Here is a 24677-nt window from a genome sequence, read left to right on the forward strand (position 1 = left end):
ACAAAATTTCCGGCTGAGTGGTTAAAATCTTATAGTGTCATAAATAGATGTAAGCAAAGTCTTAACATTAAAAATATCAGAATACTTAACCAAAAAGATATGCTGGCATCCTAGCCTAATATTTCTTGTGTTTACACAGATAATTTCAGAGTATGCAATAGGTCTTTCATACAAATTACAGGTAAAATTGAAGGCATATTTAAATGCTGTAAATTACTAAACATATATGTGGAGTGATTGCATCCAACAGTTCCCCATTTGCAACAACAACTACTTTGACCAATTTTTTTTCAAAGCCTCTACTTACATTTGACATGTGAAAGCAGAAGCTCCCCTTTTAAGAGGAAAACCAACCTAAACCAAAAATTTAGAGTTAGAAATCTTAGATCTGTCCTTTTGGTGCCATGGCTATTTCTAGTGAGTTATTTGGGAGTCGGGGAAAAAAGAAGTATACATCTTTACAACAACTTATAAAACTTTAAATGTTCAAAACTTCCACTAACAGCATGAAGCATTTATCTTCCCTAGAGCCTAAGGAATTTTTAAGCATGCCTCATTTGCCTAGTGGTATCATGAGCTTTAATTTTTTTGTATTTTTTTTTTTCCCCAGAGAAGATTTATAAGTAGTAGGATAGATGGTGCTGTTCTCCAGCAGTCTGTCTTGAGGAGTTTCCTCACTGAACTAAACACCACATAATTTCTCTGTAATGTTACTGTGGAATCTTGGAAAAACATAATGTTCCTCCTGTTATGTACAATAGATTCTTCTTTAATTGCAGCAGCTAAAAAAAGCTTCTATCTTTATAGCTGTGGAACCAAAGCGACAAAGTTTATGGTCTTTCACTGTCAGCAGGTTTATGGAAAATTTATAGTATATGCTCTGAGTTTGCCATTTTTTGTTGCAGTACTTACTAAAACTACTGCTGAAAAATGCCTGTTATGGAATGGAGTTTTGCTGTCTTTAGATTTTCCTTTAATTTTAATAGCCTTTGTGTGTATTTATATATTTAATTTATACATATACTTATATATGTATGTATATACTTTGAGTATATACTTTTGGATACTATACTTTATATGGTATTCTTTGTTTATCTCCTTTTCCCTCAAACTTCTGTTTTATCTTGTCCAAAATGCAAAATATGTTCAGGTTTTTTCCTTTATTTATTTATTTTTTAATCCTATAAAATGAACTTATTTTGTTACCATTCTCTGACTGCCTTTCAGGACTTGTAGTCAATAGAAAATTATTGACTAGTCCCTCCTACTTCTTCCATATTCATTAAATGCTGTTTTCTTTCCTTCCTGTGCAGGCATAAATCTGGGTGGCTCAAAGCCAAATTTATTTATTTATTTATTTAAATTTATTTGTATATTCCCAAACTTCAGAAATATAGCAAACCTCTGGATCTATACCTGATCTCAAGTGAGCAAATCTTCAGATTTTGTAGAACCAGTTGCTCTCAATTTTTAATGTATCTATTTATCTCCTGCAATATGCGCTCAGCAACTCCAAAACAATATTAGACCTTCAGTAAGAGGAGAGAAATACATAGGGCAGCTTGGCTGCCTATTCAGCTTGACAGCTGAATGCACAATTGTTGAGAAATTACTAGATCTGAGAATGTAAATTTCCCCATTTTGAACACATCTGTCTAGGACTGGAAAGGAAGGTGCTGCAGCCAATTCATGTTTTTATTTACTCTCTCTTGTTACTACATGTAATTTAAAACAAAAATCTCAGAGTGAATAAGGCAAGTCCTTCTGTATGAGATCTGCATAGTTTCTAAACCCTGCATCATGCATGCCTTTAAAAATCCAAGCCTTTGCATAAACTTTTTTCTAAACAGCACTAAATCCCATATCCTGTACCCATTCCCATACTGTAATATTTCCCTATTCTAGAGCATGTAAAATCTCACATGTAATAGATCAGACTATAGTGAGTGCTGAAGTAAGTCCTGACCTTTAAGCACAAATACGAGGTATTAGAAACCTAATACCTCATTTTTCTGAGAGGTGAGTCCACGGGTGGGTGGGCCTAATGCCATTTCTGAAGCAGGGTGAAGCAGCAGTGTTTGTTAATTTGGAGCAAGCAGTAGTCTTTATTGCCATGTAGGACAAGAAAGAAAACAAACCTCTCATAACTTGTTGCATTTTCTAGTTTCTCTATACCTAAAAATCCCATATAGAGTAAGTAGAATCAAAGCCTGATTTTTTTTTCAGTACATAAAAATCAAAAATTCAGCTTCTTCACAGGTTTTGGCCTAACCCCCCCCCCCCCCCCCCCCCCCCCCCCCAACTCACCCTTGCCCTTTCTTACTCTCTTGCTTTTTTTCCACAGGAAAAGTAAGTCAGGCATTAGAGGATGCTATCACAGAGGTTCTCAGCCAATCTCCAAGATCTTATTTGTGGCACTCATTTTTTTTTCCCTCTCAAGATGTGTAGAAGTCTGTGTGCTGCGTGGAAACTGCAGCTGTCTGTTGCTGGGTCCTTTCAGTGGGAGGACTGTGGCTTGTGGAGAGCTGCTCATAGGGACTCGCGTTTAAATGTACACAGCAGAAGTGATAGTGGTTCGAGTTAACCCTACAGTATGCTTAGTGCTGTTTGCATCTGATGGAAATTTCGAATATTTGACTCCCTGGAAACATACCACCTCCCAAAAATAATTAATGAGGTTCTTAAAAATTGCATGTAAGAAGCACAGGGCACACTCAAAAGTCACCTCTCTGTTTGCTCACTTCTGTTTTTCATCTTCTGCAGAGCTATTACACTGGAGCATTTTATTTCATGTCAATATGTTAGTTTTGACAGAACATACATGTTGGATAATGCTTTAGATAAAAATTCAAAGTCCATTTTGTAGGACACAATAGAAGTGGATACTTTTTATGGCAGGTAGATTCACATTAATTCTCAGATTATGCAGCTTAATTAGAGATAATGCCTTTTCTATGTATTTCAAAGCACAAAATGAAGTGTGTAGGGGCAACTGGCTTTAACTTGTAACTGCCATTCATTTCAGCCCTGCAGCCTGGAAGCTGAGAGCTGTGCTTACTTGCTGTTTTCTGACTTTCTGCAGATGCACAGTCGCCCACTCTAAGAGAACATGCACACGCTCTCTTTTTTTTCTCTCACTCTGTCTGGCATACTTTCAGCACAACTCTTCGAAGACTTTCTGAACTGCTGGGTATGGTCGTCTGATTATTATGTTTTTAACTGGGAACATGTTTAGTCCAGTGTTATTTAAACAAGCTTATCTCTTTGATCAAAGTCTACAATCTGAAATTTGAACAGGGTAGGAAGGGTGGCTGGGTGGGTGAGGAAATATATCAAGTACAGAGTTATGCATGTGCTGATGTCTCAGCTCTGTGCCTGCAAAGGTAAAAACATATATTGCTTCAGAATATTCTTGCAAATATAAAAAACTTCGGCTATTTTGGTAGAAGTTCTGAAAACATAGTATTATTTCTAAAATAAAAATGGTTCTAGTAAACTTTTCTTGACACTTCTAGTGACCTGCATATTCAGTCTTTCAGTTTCTTGGGTTTTTTGAAGATTGAGCCAAATAATTGTGGAGTTGTTTAAGTATAGCATAGGCTTTGCTAGGAGCCCATATATTAATGTATTTAGGGTTGACATTAGCCTATTTCATTGACTGAACCACAGACCACAGCAATGAAGCTGGAGAGCTTGAAACAGTTTCTGGAGGTTTTCATTTAGCTGGTTCAGGAGAACTGGTTTGTGCGAAGTTAAAATTATATGGAATGAGATTGCAAGAAGAAGCATGCATGCCACACCTTTTCATTATGTTCTCTCTTTTCCTTTTTTTTTTTTTTTTCTAAATATAACTTTCAGAGGCATGTCAGGTTTTTTTTTAAGCCGATCCCATTTGATTGTTTTAGATTACTTGATTTTCTAGTCAGATTTCAAAATTCAAGTTTGCTAAGCTTTTGTTCACAAGACTAGGAAAAAAGAATTTACTGTATTCAACTTATGTATCATGCAATCAAATAACCATCTCCTAACTGTGGCAAAATGTGAATGATGTTTATTTCATCATTTTACAGCATAAAAAGAAGTAGGCATGATTTTCTAGGCTACTCTAAAGCATATCTGTGTTTTTTAATGTTATTAGAGTACTCTAATAACCGCAAGCTGCTGTTGCTGATGAAAGTATGTTATAAATCTTCTCTTCTGCATAGGTATCACGCACACTTTAATTTTATTAGCTGGCTTTATTGACTGGGGCTTGCTCCCCACACACCCAGACGCACAAAAACACACAGACAGACACACAGATGTGTGCTTGCACACACACACACATACACACGTTGTGCTTTGCGCTATCTCGGTTACAGCACAGTCCTACCCAGGGTCAGTACAATGTACACATTACATATTTCTAGAAAACATGAAAATGAATCAAACAGGAGGAGAGATAAGCTCAGATAGATTGGAGCCTGCTCAGGAAATAAAAGGCAGCAATCTGAGTGACCACTGGACTAGTCTTCCTGGGTGGATTTAAGTGTTCTTTCCCGTTAGGTGCTTCAAAGCACTGTACCCTGAAGTAAAAAATTAAACGATTAGTAAGAATGAAGTAACATTTAGATGGACATAACTTGGTATAACTCCAAAACTAATTGTTTCTGAAGTGATGTTTAAACCAACGTCGGCACAAAGCAAGGGCTCCTGGCTCGCAGCCAGCACCTTGTAATGCATATTAGCGCAGATGAGGAGTTCCTAAAAGTTAGAGGGAGAGGGAGGGAAGAAGAGAGAGAGAATGTGCATTTTCAGTGCTCACTCTGCGTTGTTTGTATCCTCCTCCTTGCCGAGATTAGAGGAATACCTGTGTATGCTGCTTTATTATGATTTCTGCTGAGCCTCAGAATAGGTTCTGGTATTTTTTTTAGGTGGACTGCCAGCTGCCGATCTCGCTGTTGACAGTAAAAGCAGATATGTTCCTTGCTCACTGCCATTAGTGCTGACCATGACCCTTCACACCAAAACCTCTGGAGTTACCCTGCTGCACCAGATTCAAGGCACTGAACTGGAGACACTGAGCAGACCTCAGCTGAAGATCCCCCTGGAAAGATCGCTCAGCGACATGTACGTGGAGACCAACAAGACAGGAGTTTTTAACTACCCAGAAGGAGCCACTTATGATTTTGGTACTACGGCTCCTGTCTACAGCTCTACTACACTCAGTTATGCCCCTACTTCTGAATCTTTTGGGTCCAGCAGTCTGGCAGGATTTCACTCACTGAACAGTGTCCCACCAAGCCCGGTGGTGTTCTTGCAAACAGCACCCCAGCTCTCGCCCTTCATCCATCATCACAGCCAGCAGGTACCCTATTACCTTGAAAATGATCAGGGCAGCTTTGGGATGAGGGAAGCTGCTCCTCCAGCCTTCTACAGGTAAGTGCTACAGAAACTTTTCTTTCTTATTTAAGCAGATGATCTGAGAAAACTAAAATGTAGAAATCTGTCATGCCCTAACATTTACTTTTTGTGTAAAGGAGCATATGATTTAACTGAACCATGGATGATATCTAGACCATAAGAAATAGCATGGAATAAAACAAACTGTAATTTACAGCCCAACGTGACTGTAAGCTGTAAATTTTGAAAACCTGTGTAAAAAACCAATCAGACAGTGAGTATAAATATTTCCTGGGAGAACATGAAATTGTGATTGATTAAAGAATGGCAAATGACCTCAGCGTTGTAATGTATTATAATATTGTCTGAAGTCTACTAAAAAGACTTCCACCATCACACATTTTTCGATGTGAGTGGTTGCTTGCTCAGCTCTTAGCTGGTAGTAAGAGTATTTTCCTCCTTGATTGTCTTTAGCAGTGTGAGAAGTGGCTTACATAGGAAGTTATTCAGAAGCACTATATCCTTCCTAATCAAAGTGTTAGAGTTGATTTAGTGACAGTATTTCAGTCAGTAACCACCTTCCTGAGCTATCCAAAGAGCTGTGTGCATATTAACATGCATTTTTCATTGGAGTGTGATATATATATTAACTGCTGCTTTTCAAAAGAGGCTCGTTCAGTGAGATTTTTCAATATTTTTGTCCCTCAATAGGAGGTTGCTTCATGTTTTCTCTTTTTGGTCTGGAATAGAAAGATAAAATATCATTGAAAGTGGGAAATAAATTACCTTGGTTTAAATATTTATTTTCAATTGTGAATAAAACTACTTTAATTATCTTTTCTTGAAATAAGTGGCAGAAATTGCTATAAATATGGCTTCTAAAAAAATATTGTCATACATACCCATGCTGTTAACGTTTGTGCAGTGTTTATAGAATAGTTTTGCATCAGCTTATTATACTGGGCTTCAGTGAATCAAAGTGAACAGTTAGATATATTTTTTTTTCTGAACTCATCATTCTCTGTTGATTTGAGAGGTATAGGTGAATTTGCTAGAAGTGTAGCAACTCTGAAAAATAAAAGCAAGTAATCTTTTCCGTGCTGAAGGCCAGACTCTGCTAAACTTATTTGCACAATATATCATGTTACCATGAACAGCAACGTATGTTCTTGAGTCTAACAGCCTAAAAATCTGGTAGTAAAACCTGGTCCCAGGAAACAAAATGACTGCACTTTTTCGTAACAATCAGGCAGTTTAGAGGAGCAGATAGAATAAAGACTGATGAAATGACAGATAATGGTTATGTTAAATTGTCCAATACAGTGATCTTAAAACAGAATAAATTGAAACAAAATTAATTTTAATGCAACCAAATGCAATACTTCCTGGAAGAATGAATACATGTCAGAGCACAGTGATCTTGAATGATTACCAGTGACTTGAAAGTTAAACTGCACTTTGTGCTCAATTAAGAGACTTTTTTTACGTGAGGGTTCCACGCAAACCTATGGTGAAAAATGTGTAAGCAACCTTATGTACGTAAACAGTGGAGTATTGAGTTTGTGAAGTTGAAATACACAGACAGAAAATGTTCTGTAGTCAGGCATTGTACTGCAAGAGGGTTCAAACCTAAGAATCACCTGGACATAGAAGTTGCTATGGGAATAGTGTTCTTTTAATTTTCAAGTAGTGAATTGAGGTGAGAGACTTCAAAATAAAATTAAGGTACTCTTTCAGTTTACTCGAGCAAGCGTATAAGACCGGTGCTGTATTCCCCTTTTCCTGACATTTCTGATCAAGGTTGTGTGTCACCCTCGGAGATCTGTATTAGCAATTTGAAATTGCTGAGGCTTAATGAGGCAGTAATTAGGTGAATTTATGATCTTGGATATGCCAGAAGGTTTATCTGCATACAGTGTTATACAAATGATTTAATGGCCCCTTCCAGCCATAACTCTGTGGAACGCATCTTATGTTATAGTAAGAAATGTGTTTCAAAGTGCTTGCTGTGATTATCTTTTGTTAACAGGCGTGGTACTGTTGGAATCAAATTGATAAAAACTTTGCTTTTTTGCTTTTCGTTTTTGTGAGGTTGTATTTGCAAAATTTTTACCTCACAACATTAAACATTTGATATTTCTTCTTGTGTTTTGGCATGAGCCCAATCACCAGTAGTCTGTCAAAAATAATTTGAATATGTGTTCACTGCCTGGGAAATATTTAAATGTCTAGCCATTGGATTTAAGAATAAGTTCTTTTAAAACCTTGCTTTATTTATTTGGCTAGTCTCATTTTAATTTGGGTTATGGGAGAAATGAGAGCATAGGGCAGTGTAATCTGGAAATGAATTGATGCTGGAAATTGACAGGTGTCTAACTACCAAAATAGTGAGTTTCTGGAACAACCTACCAGTAAGAGTGGTAAAGGCAAAAATCCTTAAACAGAAGCCATAAAAAAATTTATAATGAATCATTATTAGTTTCTGATATGGCTGCCTGCTTCTATAAAAAATTATGTAATGTAAGACCCAGTAAGACTCCTCTGCAATTCTCATTTACCTTTTTGTGTAACTGAATTGTCCTGTTTGGCTTTTAGGGCAGAAATATTTGCACTGTATCACCCTCTTCTACTCTGAATTTGACATGCAAGTGCTGCATTCAGTGATACAAGTATCTGGGACCATAAATAAGCTATAGGTTGGAGCTGAGATGATATTTCATTTGATACTTGGACAAAATGTTAAAAAATTTTTAGTCACAGAACTAAAAAAATTACTGTGTGTGATAAGGAAAACCTTTAATGTCTTCTGATTTTGTTGATAAGTACTAAAAATCATACTGCCTATAGACAGATACATATTAATAGGTGTGAAACTACATGTCTGCTAATTCTGAAGTTGTATTTTGTCTTTCAATTAGTGACTCTTTTTTTAAAAGAGTAAGTCTCTTGTTCTGAGATAATGGTAGGCTTCTACAACTAGCTGAAGAACATAATGATACATGAAAATAATGATTTTTAAAGAATGCAATAAATATATTAATATCCCTTCTGGAATCTCTACATCATGAGGCATCAGAATTTGAGAAGCGGAAAAAACAGGGCTTAATTAACTCAAATTGTGCTGTTTATACCTAGACCCCTTTTATGTCTGATCTTGTGGCTGTTTTTATAGGTAGCCAAACTAAAATATCTTTTTCTTATCTGACAATGTAATTTATTTTTATTTTATCGATAATTTTTAGTACTGGGGTTTTTTTATTATTAAATGCTGACTAGTGCGTGATAATTATTACAGGAAATCTTGTATTCATGACTACTACAGTAAGTTAAGGGAAATATTTATTTTGTTCTTAACTATTGAATTTGAATTCAGGTAATTTCTGCTTATTTCCTCTCACTTCTTGGTAAGTTTTGATCCACTCAGGGAAAAATCAAGGCTTTCAGTAGCTAATTTACCTCAGTAGATTCCTACAAGCAAGAGCAGAACATCCTTTTTGCTCTGCCAGTGTGTGATATTCTTGTGTTGTCATCCCACTGAGTCTGCACTCCTCAGAACTGAAGTAAAATCATGCATATACTTAAGACCCTTTGTAGCCTGTCTTTGGTGCTGGTTCCAAATTTGGCCAAAAAACAAGATAAAAAAGACTGAACCGTCCAGCTCCCTGATGAGAAAGCTGTCAGTCTGTAGAGACAGACAGAGGCTGGGCAAATCAGTGCACAAACAAAATAACAGATGAACTTCTCCCTCACTTTTAGTGGCTAGTTTGTATCTTCTAATACTTCAGGCTCTATGTTTGTATTAATGTAATAAAGTATTTGTTTAGCATTAGCCACAATTATCATACTGCAATTGAGTCAGCTGTTCGAATCAATATGATCAGAGCTTTAATTTTAATGCTTGCTAAAATTGAGAAAGGTTTCAAATGTAGATTGATCCCTCTTTTGTTGTAATTCATAAATCAAGCCATCCAAAAAAATAGTTACGTAACCAAATGCATAAAACCTGTTAACCGTGTTTGATTCATTACGACTTTTTCTAGCCGTTCATGTTGAGTTCTAAACAAAGAAGATTTTTCCAAATTTTAAAATTAAAAGTGTTAAAATGAATGCAAAGTTCAAAGATGATTTTTCTTTATGTATGTTTTTAAAATGTAACATGAAGTATTTCATAACAGGGAGTATGATATAATATAGTGTTTTGCTTTGCTTTTTTGTTTATTTTTCTCTAAAACGTCAGTCTACTCAGAGGTCCTCTCTTCAACAGTTCAAGTGCTCAGGCAAGTTTTTGAACACTTGGAGTGTTTGTGTTTTCAGGCCTTGTGCTGGTATCTCTGATAATTTTGCAGCAATATAAGACTGTAATAAAAGAGACAGGAAAACATGGAGTTGTCTCATGAATAGTTTCTTATCTCATGGAAATACTGTAAAGATAAGCCCATTAAATACTCTGAGATGATCACACATGACAATTATGAGGGACTTGCACAAACCAACTTCGGTGTTTCTGCAGCCCTTCTTGGAGCACGTACTGAAGTGGATCCTGCTGCAAGTGTGCTTGCACCATAAAATCACCAGTCCACACTGCTGAGGAGCACACGTGATCTGTGCCTGCTTGTGCCTCTGAATGAGGGCAGACAGTGGTGGAAAGGGATGAAAGAGCTGTTATGCTTCCTTATTACCCACCTTTCTGCCAAGGCAGGGAGATGGATCTCACTTGCTCTCTCTCATCATTGGAAAAACTTTCTTCATTTCTGCAGCAGTTATATTTTTTTGCATATAACACAGACATAGGAAGTGCTCTATATACCAAGTCCTTCTCAACAGGACTTGAAATCTGTGTCTAAACTCGTGGTTGTTTAGACAGACCATGTGCAATGGGATTCCTCTGATCAAGTGTAGACACAGCTAGGTCTGTATTCCTTTTCTGTTCCTTAGGCATCTGCTCCCATTTGAGAGACCAGAAGGTCAGATGGATCTAGCAGATGTGGTACAGGACCTTCTGGGTAACTATACTTTTTGGAGTAGGAGCTGTGAGTCAGTGAGGGTCACCACCTGGAACACCTCAAATGGCATTGACAACAGCATCAAACCTGCACAAGGCCCCCCTTCTTACTCTGAGACATAGCAAAAGAGACACTGAGAACACATATGGTCTCTTTCTAGGGTACCTGATAAAAGTAGACCAAGTGCATTGGGCTCAAAAAGGGCAAGTTTATCTTCCTGTATTATCTGAGATGACTACATTCTATTCCAGATAGCTACTAGATGAAGATGGATGCCCAGTGATATCCAAAGTTACGTGAAATTAATCCCACCCTTACATCTCTTGTAAAGAACCAAACCAGTCATACTCTGTAATATTCCTTCACATAGACACTGCATCATGTCCCTTGAGAGGGAGACGGGGAATTGACTCTTCACTGTGTCACTGGCCTTGATCACTCTTGCTCTGAGGCTATTGAAACAACAAACACTGCTGGCCATATCTGCTCTGATACGGAAAGCATTAGCTGCTGGCATTAGTTCCTTCAGCAGCTGCCAAGTGAACATCAGATGCCAGCATTTTTTATTAAACCAACAAGATAGGCTGACCAGATCTAAGGCATTGCTCCAAAAAACCACAAGAGAAGACTCCTGCAACAGAAGTGCATCCACATTTCCTAACAAATTGAGATTTTGGAAATTTTTGTAGTTTGATATTTTTGACAATGAAACTCTGAAACAAATCATGAGCTCCCTGGTCAGTCTACAGGGAATTTTCTATTATCTATTCAGGCATCACAACAGAGATTAGAGCAGAGATGCTGTCCTTCAACATTCTCATTTGAAATGTTGTTTTCATTGCATTCATTGCAGGGACTGTTCGTAAAATTTGCTATAGAGGGAGAAGTCACATCTGAGGCTGAGTGGCCTTTCAAACCACTTGCAAAAGGTTATAATTTACCTCAGCTCATTAGGAACCCCGATCAATGTGGCACTGCAAGGCAAGGCATTTCTGCTTTTCTGCCAAGCTCAGATTCCAGTTGCTGGGAGGCTTCTTACTTCATCTCACTCAAGATATTCTTGTGCAAGACTATGAATGCATGACTGATACCTGTTACAGACAAGAAGATCATAAATCTGTGGGATAACATTTTCCTTGATAAGATATTGATAGCAACATTGGATTCAGGAGTGATCTAGGTGTTCTATTTAACCCTTTATTAGAAAAAGGAAATATGGTCCTCAGAAGACAGCTTAAATATCACTGTCCTAAATGTAAATCCTATTTGATACATGTCACAATAACAATTGCAGAGGTCTTCCAACCATTGCAGTCTTAACTAATGACACAACAACCAGTACCTATATAAATAAGAAATAAGAAAAGATAGCTCACTGCACGGAAGCCATTGGTAAAAGTGAAAAATAGCAAAGGCCAAAAGTTGGAAGCAACTGAAACAACCTCTTAGAAAAGGAATTGGTGACTAACACTGAACAGCCATGCATGAAACCAGCTCACATCCAGTGGGTTCTCTACAACTCTTCAATGTTGGTGCCTCTTACCTTGCATTCATCAGCTGTGTGAGTAAGCAGTATGGGGCTTTTTCACCTTGATCATACTATCTAATTAATGAAACTACTTTTCACTGATTATATAGGGAAAAGCTGTGTTCTTCAATTGAAGGTATTTCCAGATTCTCAGCAATTTGCAGTGCAAATGTCCAGTGCAAATTTCATTGCTACTTCCAGACTTTTCACCCCCTTTTAGTACTTGCTATCATGAAGAAACACTGAAGAAAAAGTGCTTTGATTACTGCTGCCTACTTCAGTACTGATTTGTGCTGCTAAAAGATGGCTGTAAAAAACATTCTAGGATACTACAAAGGGGACATCAATCAAAACTGGAAGAAGAGGGAGGGGAAAATTCACTGCAACACAGGAAAAACGCTCAGCTCGTGATAAATAAAAATCATTAGGAAGATCTTGTGCAGACAGCAGCAGCTGTAGTAGAAAATGTGGCATAAGATTTAGGCCCCAAATCTTAAATCACAAGGCTGGGAAACAGCTTTCCAAATTGCCTTCACTGTGGCTTTTGCATATAGTTCAGCTGAAATTGCAATATATAATACCTACTGCTTTCTTTGTATTTCCCTTCTACTTTCATTTTTTTTTTCTTTTAAATGTAATTCAGGCATTTGAGATAAGATCTATTCATTCAAAAATCAGTGAAAGATTGTAGAATCATGGAAGTTTGTGTTGAAAGGAAAGACTAGTTCCAAGTCACCTGGTGTGGGCAGGGACACCTTTCATTGGGCCAGGTTGCTCAGAGCTCCATCCAAGTTTGTCTTGACCACTTCCAGGAATGAGGCATTCACAGCTTCTCTGGGCAACCTGTTCCAGTGCCTCATCAGTCTCATAGCAAAGAATTTCTTCCTAATATCCAGTCTAAACAGACCCTCTTTCAGCTTGAGGTCATTCCTCTATGTCCTGTCACTACGTATCCTTGTAAAAAAGTTTCTTTCTGGCTTTCTTGTGGACCTCCTTTAGGTACTGCCATGTTGCTGTAATCTCTTCTCCAGGCTGAACAGCCTGAGCTCTCTCAGCCACTCTTCAGAAGAGGAGCACTCCTCTCCTCTGATCATCCCTATGGTCCTCCTCTGGACTTTCTTGATAAGGTGGCCTGTAGCAAGCCATCACTTTGATGTCACCTGTCCCTGCCCTCCATGCCCAGGTACAGCTTCATGCATTCCGGCTCTTCATTGACATATTCCGATGTTTAGAAGCTTACTCTTTTTCATTCTTCAGGTTGATCAGTAAACATAGATTTTAGAGTTAGCACCAATGGAAATTTGGAAGGTGCTAACTCTAAAAAAATTGTCATTTAATTTTACTGTTGTAGACGAGGACTATAAAATCTGATCTTTGGCAAAAAGAAAATGTCACATAATACCCTGTCATCTCTGTTTTCAGTTTATAAAGCTAAAGATTCTTAAACCATTTCATTTGCTGACTTATCTTGATTAAGGGGTATTGAATTATTACTGAATAACTTGTATCAGTTGGTGTCTAAAAGAAATTAATTCAAACAAGTGTTTCCTCCTTTCATTATTAGTTACAACTTGGACTTGACAGAGAGATCCCTGTTTCAAATTATATATTGCAGAACCCTTGTCCTCAGGAAACTGTAGCTGTGGCAAAGAACACTCTGTCTGAGAGTGCGCAGGAAATCTTGTCACCTTTGGGGAGCTAATATGTCAAAGATCAACTTTGTCTGTTTGCTTCTATCCTGCAGTAAAATGATACTTCTCCTTCAGCCATATTGATAACCACAAGCAAGAAAAAATATATATGTTGCCAACACATGAGCCACTGTAGTAGATTTATTACCTTGCAATACCTTTTTGTGGTTTGGATTATTTAGAATTTATGGGTTGAAAAGTATGTTAGCTTATTCTTGCAATGCTATGAGAAATATAATCCTAATTTTAATCTACAGGAATATCAATTAAGGATAAAGCATGCAAACCCTGGAAGTGGTGAGGGTATCCTAGTCATGTTCATGGAGAAAGGTAGTCAGAAAGAAACCCATATAAAATAATGTAGCTGAATGTTTAATGGTAATAATATCAGAACTAGTTAAGATGTAAGAATATCTGCCAGATGTATGCCATTTTAAGGAGTTAAATATTTTTAAAGCAGGTTGCACTTCAGTAAATTTTGACTACTTATTCCTTGATTCAAGCCACAAAAAAAGGTCAAATGAAGTGGAAGTAAACCTGATTTTACAGAGAAATTTTTAAACATCCTGGAATAAAACTCAACTTTATTTACTGGCAGTTCTAGTAACACTGTTTATTGTTAAGACTGATTAGGTTCGTCTCCTTTTTGATTACTGACATTGTTTAGCTTTGACTTATATTTTCAATGTTAGATGACTGTCTCAGGTAAATTTTTTAAAATACATTTTGACAAAAAAGGCTCATATTTTTAGGTATCATGAATATAAAAGAAAATTTTGCTATTCTCATGCAAAAAAAACCTGTAACCTTTTCACTGAACATCCTAGACAACATTGTGTTATAGGTATACATACACCTGATACTTGGTAGCGGGGGAATGCTGTCAAATCAGGGTTATTTTTCTTTAATTTTTTCCCAGAAAGTTTGCTCAAATTTAAGCTACAAACTCTTGAAACACCTCACTATTCACAGTGGGATTTTGTTTGTATTTGATAGCTAAATTATATGAAATTTTATCTACCATACATTCTTCATCCTTTCTCAGTGATTGCATATTTACCTGATTGCAAGACATTCTTCTCTGACAAAATGTGTGAAGTTGCTTCATTGCACAGCTGCATGACATTTCAAAAGGATTTTCTCTTTAAATATTACTAAGGGCAGAGGCAATTTATTGAGAGATGAGAATCACAGAGTAATGTAAGTCTGAATGGGCAAGTTAGTTTGAAGATTATCTGGTCAATATCTTGCTCAAAGCAAGGCTCACTTCGAAGCTAGGCGAGGTTTCTCAGACCCTTATCCAGTTGTGCTTTGTAGATACCCAGGACAACTTGTTAAAGTGCTGAACCACTCCCACTGTGAAAAAGGTTTTTTTAAATATATAATTAGAATATTTTTCACTCAAAGATGTGTTGGATGTCTCTTGTCCTTTCACAATGTGCTCCAAGATCAGTCTGGCTCTGTTTCCTTCAAAGCTTCCCATTATAGTGTTGAAGACAGCAATAAATCCTGCCTTAGCCTTTGCTTTGGAAAACTGAACAAATCCAGTTCCCTCAGTGTCTCCTTGTATGCCATTTGTTCCAGCCCCCTCCTCATCTTAGTGACTGTCCCTGGACTTCTCCAGTTTGTCAAAGGCTTGCTTCAGCTTGGAAGCCCCAAACTGGAAGCAGTTTTGCAACTGCCAAGGACAGGAACCAGCTCTACTCCCAGCCTCCTGTAGATGTTTGTGTTAGTACAGCCCAGGCCCTGCTGTATTTCTGCTGGGGGTTATTCTGTTCCAAGTGCATTGCTCTGCATTTTCCAGTGCTGAAATTAATGAGATTCCTGCTGGGCCATTTCTCCAACCTGTTGAGGTCCACCTTATTGGGAGCTTTGCTCTGCAGCAAATCCAGCACTCTACATGTTCCCTGTCCCTCATCTTGGTATCTGTCATTAACTTGCTAGGGCTGCAGTTTCTCCCTTCATCCATTGTTAGTGAAATATTCACCTCAGTTTTGACTGCCCATGAATACTACTGCAGGCTTGCCAAATTTCAACTGCTGATAAAAGTCTGTTGAGAGTAGCAGTCATTTTCCATCCACTTTACAGCAGCCCATATTGCACTTCACTGGGATTGAGAAAATTGGTCTCTCTTGTGCTTGTAGTGCCTTTCTTCTGTGCTTGGCAAAAGTCACATCAGCAAAATGCAGTAAAAACCTGAGCTTGCAGTATGGAAAGATGGGCTGAGGAGAAAATAAAGGTGTTCTAAATGGAGAACAGGATGGGGCCAGTGCAGAAATCTGATGGGTCTGGTGAGGTAGAAACACTGAATCTCTGGTGAGGTGCTGTAGCAGGGTGTAGTGAGCTGTGAGACAGAACACGGAGGAGGAGGGAATGCTCTAGTAGTAGAAAATAGATGATGTCTAAGTTCCTGGAAGAGTTTGAGATGAACTGCAAAAGTAAGAAGAAAGAGAACCTCCAGAACTGAAAAAGCTGAAGAAGAAACTCCAGATGAAGTGGAGACAAATAGTGGCATTTAAACATTCTCAGGCAGTGTCACTTGGACTGGGAGTGGGCTGTAAACATGACTGAAACAGGGCAAGTGTGTTAACAAAGCATGGAGAAATAAAAAGTCTCACAGAGAGAAACAGAGAGTATGGAGCTGGCTCATGTAGAATAATCTTCCTCCCAACAGATATGTGCAACTCTTGCATTTTGTTGCTGTCTGTTACAGATTTAGCCAGAAGGTAATGGATTAGCCCAGCTGTTGGTTTGATTAAAGGCCCAAAGTGGCCGATGTTGGTGCTGTATACATGAGCTTCCATCACTCCTGAAACAACTGCCACTCACAAGGACTGACTGGATTTTGATTATTTTAATTCCTTAAAGCCTTGATATTTCTCATATGGATAGAGAAAATAAAGTTATGAGTGAGATCAGAATAGCAGCCTTCCTAAAGCTGAAATATGCCAGAACTAAATTTGTGTGCATAGATCTCTCCCTCTCTGTCTAATGTCCTAACATGTGAAATGAAGACACTGCTCTTTTACCATACACGCCCCCTCTGAACATTTACTGGTGTCTGTAAAGTGCCCATCTATAATAATGAACTGAAAATCATGTGGTAAAAATCGACAGGACTGTTTCCATAGCAGGCTTCACTAAGAAAGAAGACATGAGGCTACATATGAGTAAGGGTGAAAAGAAACAAAATATTGAGTAGGTGCTTAGTCAGTGAGTACAGGTTTGGAAACTAGCAATGGTATTACTAAATACAGTATCTGAAATGGAACAAGAGTTGTTTACAAGCTTGCTGAACATACATACCCATCATATTTCTCAGAAAGAAGACAGCATCAATGTATTTCCACTTCAGTCCTTATAAGGAATTGTATGTTCAGCTACTTTGCATTTATTTATTCTATAGGTAGATAAGGGGTGACTGGACAGAATCAAGGAATTCATTGTCTTTTGACAGAAACTCTTGGATACGACCTTCAGTTCATTGTATTCTTTACTTAAGATGAGGGATTTTGCTGGTTTTACTGAAGCACTGAAGATCTCACCCTTCAGAGAGAGGGATACATTTTAGTACAAAACCCAGTACATAAACCAATATTAAATGGTGTCTGTAAACCCTGCCCCATCCCCCCCATATTCTTTTTCTGTTGTTGCAAAAGCATCTAAGACTTTACTTAGGATGAAAACTGCCTTTTCAAAAAGATTTAAAATGTATGGATAGCACCAGCTTTTTTATCATTTTTTAAATGGCAGTTTTAGGTATTAATAGCTTCAAGCTGTTTTCATGTATGACCCATTTTCTGACTCATAAATGCCTTGTTTCCTCTCTCACTAATTCACTTTATTATCAACAAATGTGGATCTCTCTGGAAATGACAAGCAACCTGAAACCTGCATTGCCTAAGGAACTGGCCCCACTTCTGCACGGTCCGTCCAGGTTATTCCAGATCCAAAAACCGGAGGAGAAGAGCAAAATTATTTGTCTTGTTTATTACAGGGGAGACATGGTAAAAAACAAATGAGAATAGGTCCCCAAGACCACCATTTTATGAATTCTGATGAGAGCCATGTTTGTGTCATGTAGCAGCCTAAAATGGATAAAATCTGGAGGAATTCTTTGTTATGGTCAATGTGCTACCAGATTCCTTGGGGAAGTTCTCCTTGTCCCAGAGAAATTCCTCAGGTATGTGTCTGCCAACTATTTGATCCTTTTCTGATGACATCAGAGGACAAATTTTAAAAAATATGAACAAGATGTCTAGCCTGTGGCAAATCCTGAATCCCAGATTCAAAACCAGAGTTTTCAGTGCAACATTCTCTCTCTGAGTGTGAGATACTAAAGACTATTTTTGTGAGAACTGAGACTCCTTGAAAAATGTAATGCCAGGTGTAAGTTAGTCCAACAAAAATAGGTTAAGTAGAAATTAAAAAAAAGAAATAGGTATCCAATGGAAATGTATGTAAATTATTTCAGTGCTTAATAAATCTGAAATCACTGGCTTTATTGTAAACCTTGGTGGTCCCAGCATAGTCAAGGAATGGAATGGAAATTTCATTTACTGCATACTATAAATCATTATTACAGAATTACTACAGAAAGTTTTAGAACTGGTATTTCTGCAACTGGGACATAATTGGTGCATGCTGTCCAATTATGTAGTTGGTTTTCAGTGGGTTTCTTTTTTGTTTGTTTTATTCTTGTTTTATTTTGTTTAATTTTTTGGTCTGTGTTAGGCTCTGCACTAAAATTGTCATGAGGAAACATTAATTGAAGAGCTATTTTTATTCTTTAGATTTTGTTGCTCTCAGCTCTTTCAAGCTATTTTCTTTGTCTCTTTAATCCTTGGATGTTCTGAAGATGTGGGGTGCTGTTTCTTCCATTAGATATATGCACAGCAGCTCTGTAGAAGGAACAAGATATAAAAGATGTAGTAAAAAATTAATTTGTCCTTCCTTGCAATCAGAGGTCCTGTGGTAGGTTTGAAATTCCATACTGATTCAGATACTCAGATGATATTAATCCTCATCCTGTTAGCTGAAGTCTAATACTGAATGAAATTATCACTGCACTGGAGTAATTTCTATTAAATATGATTTTGCATGGATATAGTCTATAAGCCCATTTCAACTGTATTTTTGACCAAATGAATTAGTGATGATGAAAGCATCCGTAACAGAAGGTTGAACTACTGTGATTCATCAATTTAGCAAGGCTACCTTGTAGTTACAGAGTATTTTTGAGAAGAATTGATGAATTTTAAAGCAGAAATAGGTACTGCATTAGGAATCTTGCTGCTAAATTTTTTCTTTTTATTTCAAAATAATAATAACAGTTGCTTAAGGTCTTAGGAGAAACGTTTGAGCCAATTCAATTTCTTGTCTGAGAATATGATCTTTTGCCTTTTGCATTTGCACACATACATCAAAGGGTTTAAGCAAATGTTATCTGACAGGTTCAGAAAAATAGCTCCTGTCTCTTTAAACAAAAAAGAATCCAAATAATTTTTTAGAAGGTGCTTAGACTATGAATCAAATTTAATAAACCAAAAGCTACTTGCAGGTACTTATTCATACATTAAAAGCTCAGCTAAGGGTTGATGCCTGTTGTTTTTGGCGGATTTTTGTGCATTTGCAGACCTGCCCCTTATCAGTAAGGAATACTCTTTTTTTCTTTTTCTCTCCTTCCCTATGCCTTTCTCTCATCCTCTGTCTCACTAGCATGTGCAGCAGCAAGCCTTCTCTTTTCCCCCAATGCAGAGTTATGTGAACTTGCCTTCCCAAGCCTGCTGCTGTGTGTACACTTGCACCACTGTTCAATTCTTGAGGGATGTGTGATCCGGAGAGTGCAGCTGGAAGGGAGCTGAGTTCTTGGGAAGAAATGCAAAGGGTTCTCTAGCAAGGTTACCAGGGTTATCAGCAAGTGAAAACAGGAATCAAGAATATGTCTCATATGGCAGTTCCCTCTGGGGTTTGTGGAGCAGTTCTGAGGCTGGAGAATGAAGATACAATTAAGACATGTTCATTCACAATTTCTGTGCTGTTGGCTTATCTTTCCATTTTATGTGTTATACTTTTCAACATGAAAAGTTGGCCTGATTGAAGCTGGTTTTGGATTCTGGATTTAGCAATAGACAAGAATTATATAGAACTATTTAACTTTGTGATCTATAATTTCACATAAATATGTACGTGAAATTAAGTCACTATGGTACTAGATGGAACTAATGAAGAAAGACAGTACAATTTTAGAACTTACTGATGCTTCAAAATATTTTTATTAATTAGAACTAAATTTAAAGCAAAACCAGAAGTAAATCAAAGAGCAGAGGCTTATGGGCAATAATTGAAATATCTTCCTGTTTGTCTTATAAAATCCTTTTGATATCACAGAATCGCATAATGATCAAGGTTGGAATAGACCTTCAAGATCATCTAGTGCAACCATCAACCCAGCACCACCATAATCACCCCAACACCAGATCTCCAAGTGCCACATCCAGTCGGCTTTTGAACACTTGAAACAGTGACTCCACCACCTCTTTGGGCAACTTATTTCAATGCCTAACCACTTCTTCAGTGATTTTTTTTATTTTTTTAAAAAAATCTTTTTGGAACCCCTGCTGACATAACTTAAGGTTCCTTCCTTCCTCTTGTCTTTTCACTTGAGACAGGGCAGAAGAGATTGACCTCAGCTTCACTTCAGTCTCCTTCAGGCAGTTGTGGAGTTGTGTCAGAATAAATAATCCCATTTCCCTCAGCTGCTCCTCTTGAAACTTATGCCCTCTCTTGGAGTTGCTCCAGCACACTCCTTTTTGAAGTGAATGGGCCATAACCCGACAAAAGATTAGAGGTGCAGCCTCACCCATGCCAAGTACAGGGGGACCATCCCTGCCCTGTTCCTGCTGACCACACTGTTGCTGATCCAGGCCAGGATGCCATTTGCCTTCTTGGCCACCTGAGTACAGCTGGCTCACGCTCAGCAGCTGTCAACCAGCACCCCCAAGTCCCTGTCCACTGAGCAGCTCTTGAGCCACTCTGCCACTCAAGCCCATAGCGATGCATGGGGTTATTGTGACCCAAGTGCAGGACCTGGTACTTCACCGTGTGTAGATATATTTTTGAATACATGGACTGTTTGAAAATCAAGAATTAGTTTTGGTCCTATTTATACCACAGTAAGCTTAGATGAGAGCCTGGTGTTTTCTCCTAACTTGCTGCTCATTCTGGTCATTTTCTGGAGGACTAATGTCTGAAACAGGGTGTTGGAAGCTCTTGAGACTATTTAGGCTTGGGGAAACACAAAATATTTTAGCTGTTTTTGGTGAAAGTTGTCATAATTGCTGGCTCTTGCAGGTCTAGTGCCATGAGAGGCTATGGGGTTGGGATAGGATCCTGCTGGCCTTTCCAGAACAGATTTCAGGAGGGATGCACTGCCAGCTTCAGCTCCACTGAGCTGCTGCTTTCCTGTCCAGGCTTGGACTGGACCATGGTGGGTTAATAGGGTTGTTGTGCTAAGCATAGTGCAACATCCACTTCCAACACTCAGCTGTGGACAACAAAGAACATTTTGGCTAGAAATGAGTAAATAGATGGATTTTCTGCAATAGTTAGCCATTAAAGAGTGTTATGCAACAAACAGAAGTTCAAACCTGGGTGGATTACTTTCCCCCTTCATTTATAAGAGGGATGCATATCTGGAAAATGAATATTCAGCAGAAGTCCCTGGTGTCTGGTAGACTGCTATTAGGTGTCTCCCATGTGAATGGGTAATACATCTTTAAACGTCGTGACGGAAATGTGGCTGTTGTGTCCATAATACTGAACATTTAATTCTGCATTAATTTGTCTAATAGACTTTTTCCTTCCTTTGTAACTTAAAGGGCAGGGAGCAATTACTGTCTACCAACAATAAAAAGTGAAAAGATTAATGAGGTGTTACATTGAGGCACCTGTGAAGAATTTGAACTTATTCTGTGTTGCGTTGAGGATAAGGAAATGCCACTTGTGACTGTATGCTGAACAGCATTGATTTTCTACTCTGGGCCTCAACATCTAAGTTCAGAAATGAAAGGAGAGATAGACTGTGTGTCTGGCAGCATTTTACAGTTTCTATACATAAAGAAAAATTACAGCCTTTGTTGCCTTTAACACTAAATTTTCAGAGGTGATGTCTGTTATTATAAGTAAGAGTTCCTTAGAGATGCTGAATGTTTATGGCTGTCCTTGTTTGAAAGAAGAGCTGTAGGATCTGAGAAATCAAATAATTTTGAAAATCAGTTCGGTGGAGATGTCTCAAATTGTGGCCTTTATATAACAATCTGTTCAGGGTCTGTTGCTTTTTATTTCTTACATGGTTCTGAACTCCACATCCCTGGAGGTGTTCAGGAACAGGCTGGAAAGGGTTTTGAGTAGCCTGGCTAGTAGAAGGTGTCCCTGTCCATGGATGGAGGGTTAGAAATAGATGATCTTTAAAGTCCTTTTCAACCCATATGCTGTGATTCTATGGTATTTCTAGAATATGCAATTTTCAGTTTCTGTAGAACCTCTATGATATATGTAATGAATAATTATATTTAATGTCACTGTGTGTTAACAGGGTGTGGCCTTATAAAGCTAGGACACATGGTATTGACAGACTCTGCTGGTATGTCAAACTCCAGCATGTTTATCTCATGGTTTTCGGTTCATTATTATTCACTTTATTATTATTCATTATTATTCAGAATGATTTGGGATGATGCAAAGTTGAACTCAGCAATTTCCAGAGGACAAGTGTAAGTCAATACCTCAGCTAGATCAATGTTTCCTCACAAACTACCATGAATTTGTGAGGTATCTTATTTTTGTTCATCCATCTTACCTCCATTTCAACTGAAAGGACAAACTAAAGCATGCAAACTTGTTGGGAAAGGTGAGACAGGAAAAGCCAACAAATATGATTGCCTGGCAAGAGATGCTAAAAATATAAAACCCGTGAGTGAAATAGAAATGAAAGTTAGTTTTGAGATGTAGACATGCCAGGTAGGAAGACAACAATTAGCTGGTGATAGATTGGGTGATAGCAAACAAAGGGGCTCAAGGGAGTAGCCCTCAAAGGTATCTGGGAAAGGGTAGATAAAAAAAGTAGTCTTTAGAGTTTAGAATACAGAATGATATGGTAATGTAGTAGTTCTCATAGGCTGTATGCAAAGTCTGTAGGTTTCGTATCTCATGCCAGTTGGTTTATGTAAATCAGAACATTCAACACAAAAGGAGATGTAATGTACTGTAACAAGGACCTCGCTCTCTCACTCTCTTCTTACTCCCCTTAGCTTTCCCCCTTAGCATTCTCCCTTACTTCCTGCTCTTACTCTCTTAGCCCTCTTACCTTAGCTCTTACCTCTTCCCCTTAGCTTCTCTCTCTGACCCTGCCCCTACCTTACTCTCTCACACCTCTTACCTTACTCTCTTACCCTAAACACATCTCTTAGCTTTTACTTCTTACCTCTCTCTCTCTCCTTGGGGCTTCCCTTCAGCCGAGGCTGGTGGCTGTGTGCAGGCCCTGTTACCCATGACCCTTGCAATAAAACCACGTGTTTCTGTAAGTGTCTCAGAGTTCCCTCTCCCTGGCGTCCACAGATGCTCTTACACAAACTAAGCATGTAAAGTCTGCATTTCCCCTACTGGACTTCAGGCTGTCCAAGGCTGAAACTTGACATAATTTGTTAGGATTTTTTATTAAAAGAAGAATAGAAGTGTATATATATATAATATAATATATAGATATATATTAATGAGCACACACATTCTATTAGCCTGACATCCCTTGAGTACTGTGACCATTTTTGCAGATTATCCCTGCCGGTGAAATGCAGTCCTTGCATGCAGTGACTTGACAGTATGATGTACTTTCAGACTGGCTGTTTGCCTTCTGTCAGGCTTTTTTCACCCTTCCTTTGATTGGTCACACTTGGCCATGGGCTTTTTTTCCCATCAGGTACCCTTGTTACACTTTCAAGCATATGACTTTGAAGTCATATTTACGTGTCTGGGGGACATATTCCTTGTACATTTACCAGTGCAATCATAGAATAATACAGTATCCTGCATTAGAAGGGGCCCACAAGGATCATCACTCCTGGTCCCGCACAAGATAGACCCAAGAGTCACACCATGTGCCTGAGAGCATTGTCCAAACTCTCTTTGAGCTCTGTCAGGCTTGGTGCTGTGACCACTTCCCTGGGGAGCTTGTTCCAGTGTCCAGCCACCCTCTGGGTCAAGAGTCTTTTCCCAACTAAACCATCCCTGAAACAACTTCAGGCCATTACCTCAGGTCCTGTCACTGGTCACCACAGAGGAGAGATCAGTGCCTGCCCTGGCTCTTCCGCTCATGAGGAAGTTGTAACTGCAGTGACATCTGTCCTCAGTCTCCTCCAGGCTGAATGGACCGAGTAACCTCAGCTGCTTCTCATACAGCTTGCCCTCCTGGCCCTTCACCATCTTTGTCACCCCACTTTGGACGCTAATAGGTTTATATCCTTCTTATATTGTTGCACCCAAACCTGTCACCAGCACTGGAGGTGAGGCTGCCTCAGTGCAGAGCACAGCAGGACAATTCCCTCCCTTGCCCAACTGTGATGCTGTGCCTGATGCCCCCCAGGACAGGTTTGGCCCTCCTGGCTGCCAGGGCACTGCTGGTTCATGTTCAACTTGTCACTGACCAGGACCACGAGGTCGCTTTCTGTGGCTCTGCTTTCGAGCCTCTCATTCCCCAGTGTCTCCGTACATCCAGAGTTTTTCCATCACAAGTGCAGAATCCAGCACTTTTTCTTGTTGAACTTCTTAAGGTTGGTGATTGCCCAGCCCTCTAATTTGTTTAGGTCTCTCTGCAGGAGCCCTGTGTTACCCCACAGGTCATCAGTCCGATGTCACCCCATTCGCTGCAACCTTCTGTGCCCAACCCATGAGCCAGTTGCTCATCTGTCTCATGATGAGTTTATCCAACTGTGAGCTGGACATTGTGTCCAGAAGGACAGTGTTAGAAACAGTATCTAAATCTCTACTAAAATCTGAAAAGTTTATGTCAACTGACTT

General features: G+C 38.6%; 1 protein-coding gene across 1 annotated transcript in view; it reads left to right on the top strand.

The window, feature by feature from the left end:
- The window catches only part of ESR1 (estrogen receptor 1), a 158848-nt gene that overhangs the window by 48813 nt on the left and 85358 nt on the right, over positions 1-24677 (top strand). The window contains 1 exon segment of the mRNA XM_066315490.1: positions 4914-5418. Within this exon segment, the coding sequence (XP_066171587.1) occupies positions 4914-5418 (505 nt within the window).

Source organism: Sylvia atricapilla, chromosome 3, assembly GCF_009819655.1.
Source record: "Sylvia atricapilla isolate bSylAtr1 chromosome 3, bSylAtr1.pri, whole genome shotgun sequence".
NCBI classification, from domain to species: domain Eukaryota; kingdom Metazoa; phylum Chordata; class Aves; order Passeriformes; family Sylviidae; genus Sylvia; species Sylvia atricapilla.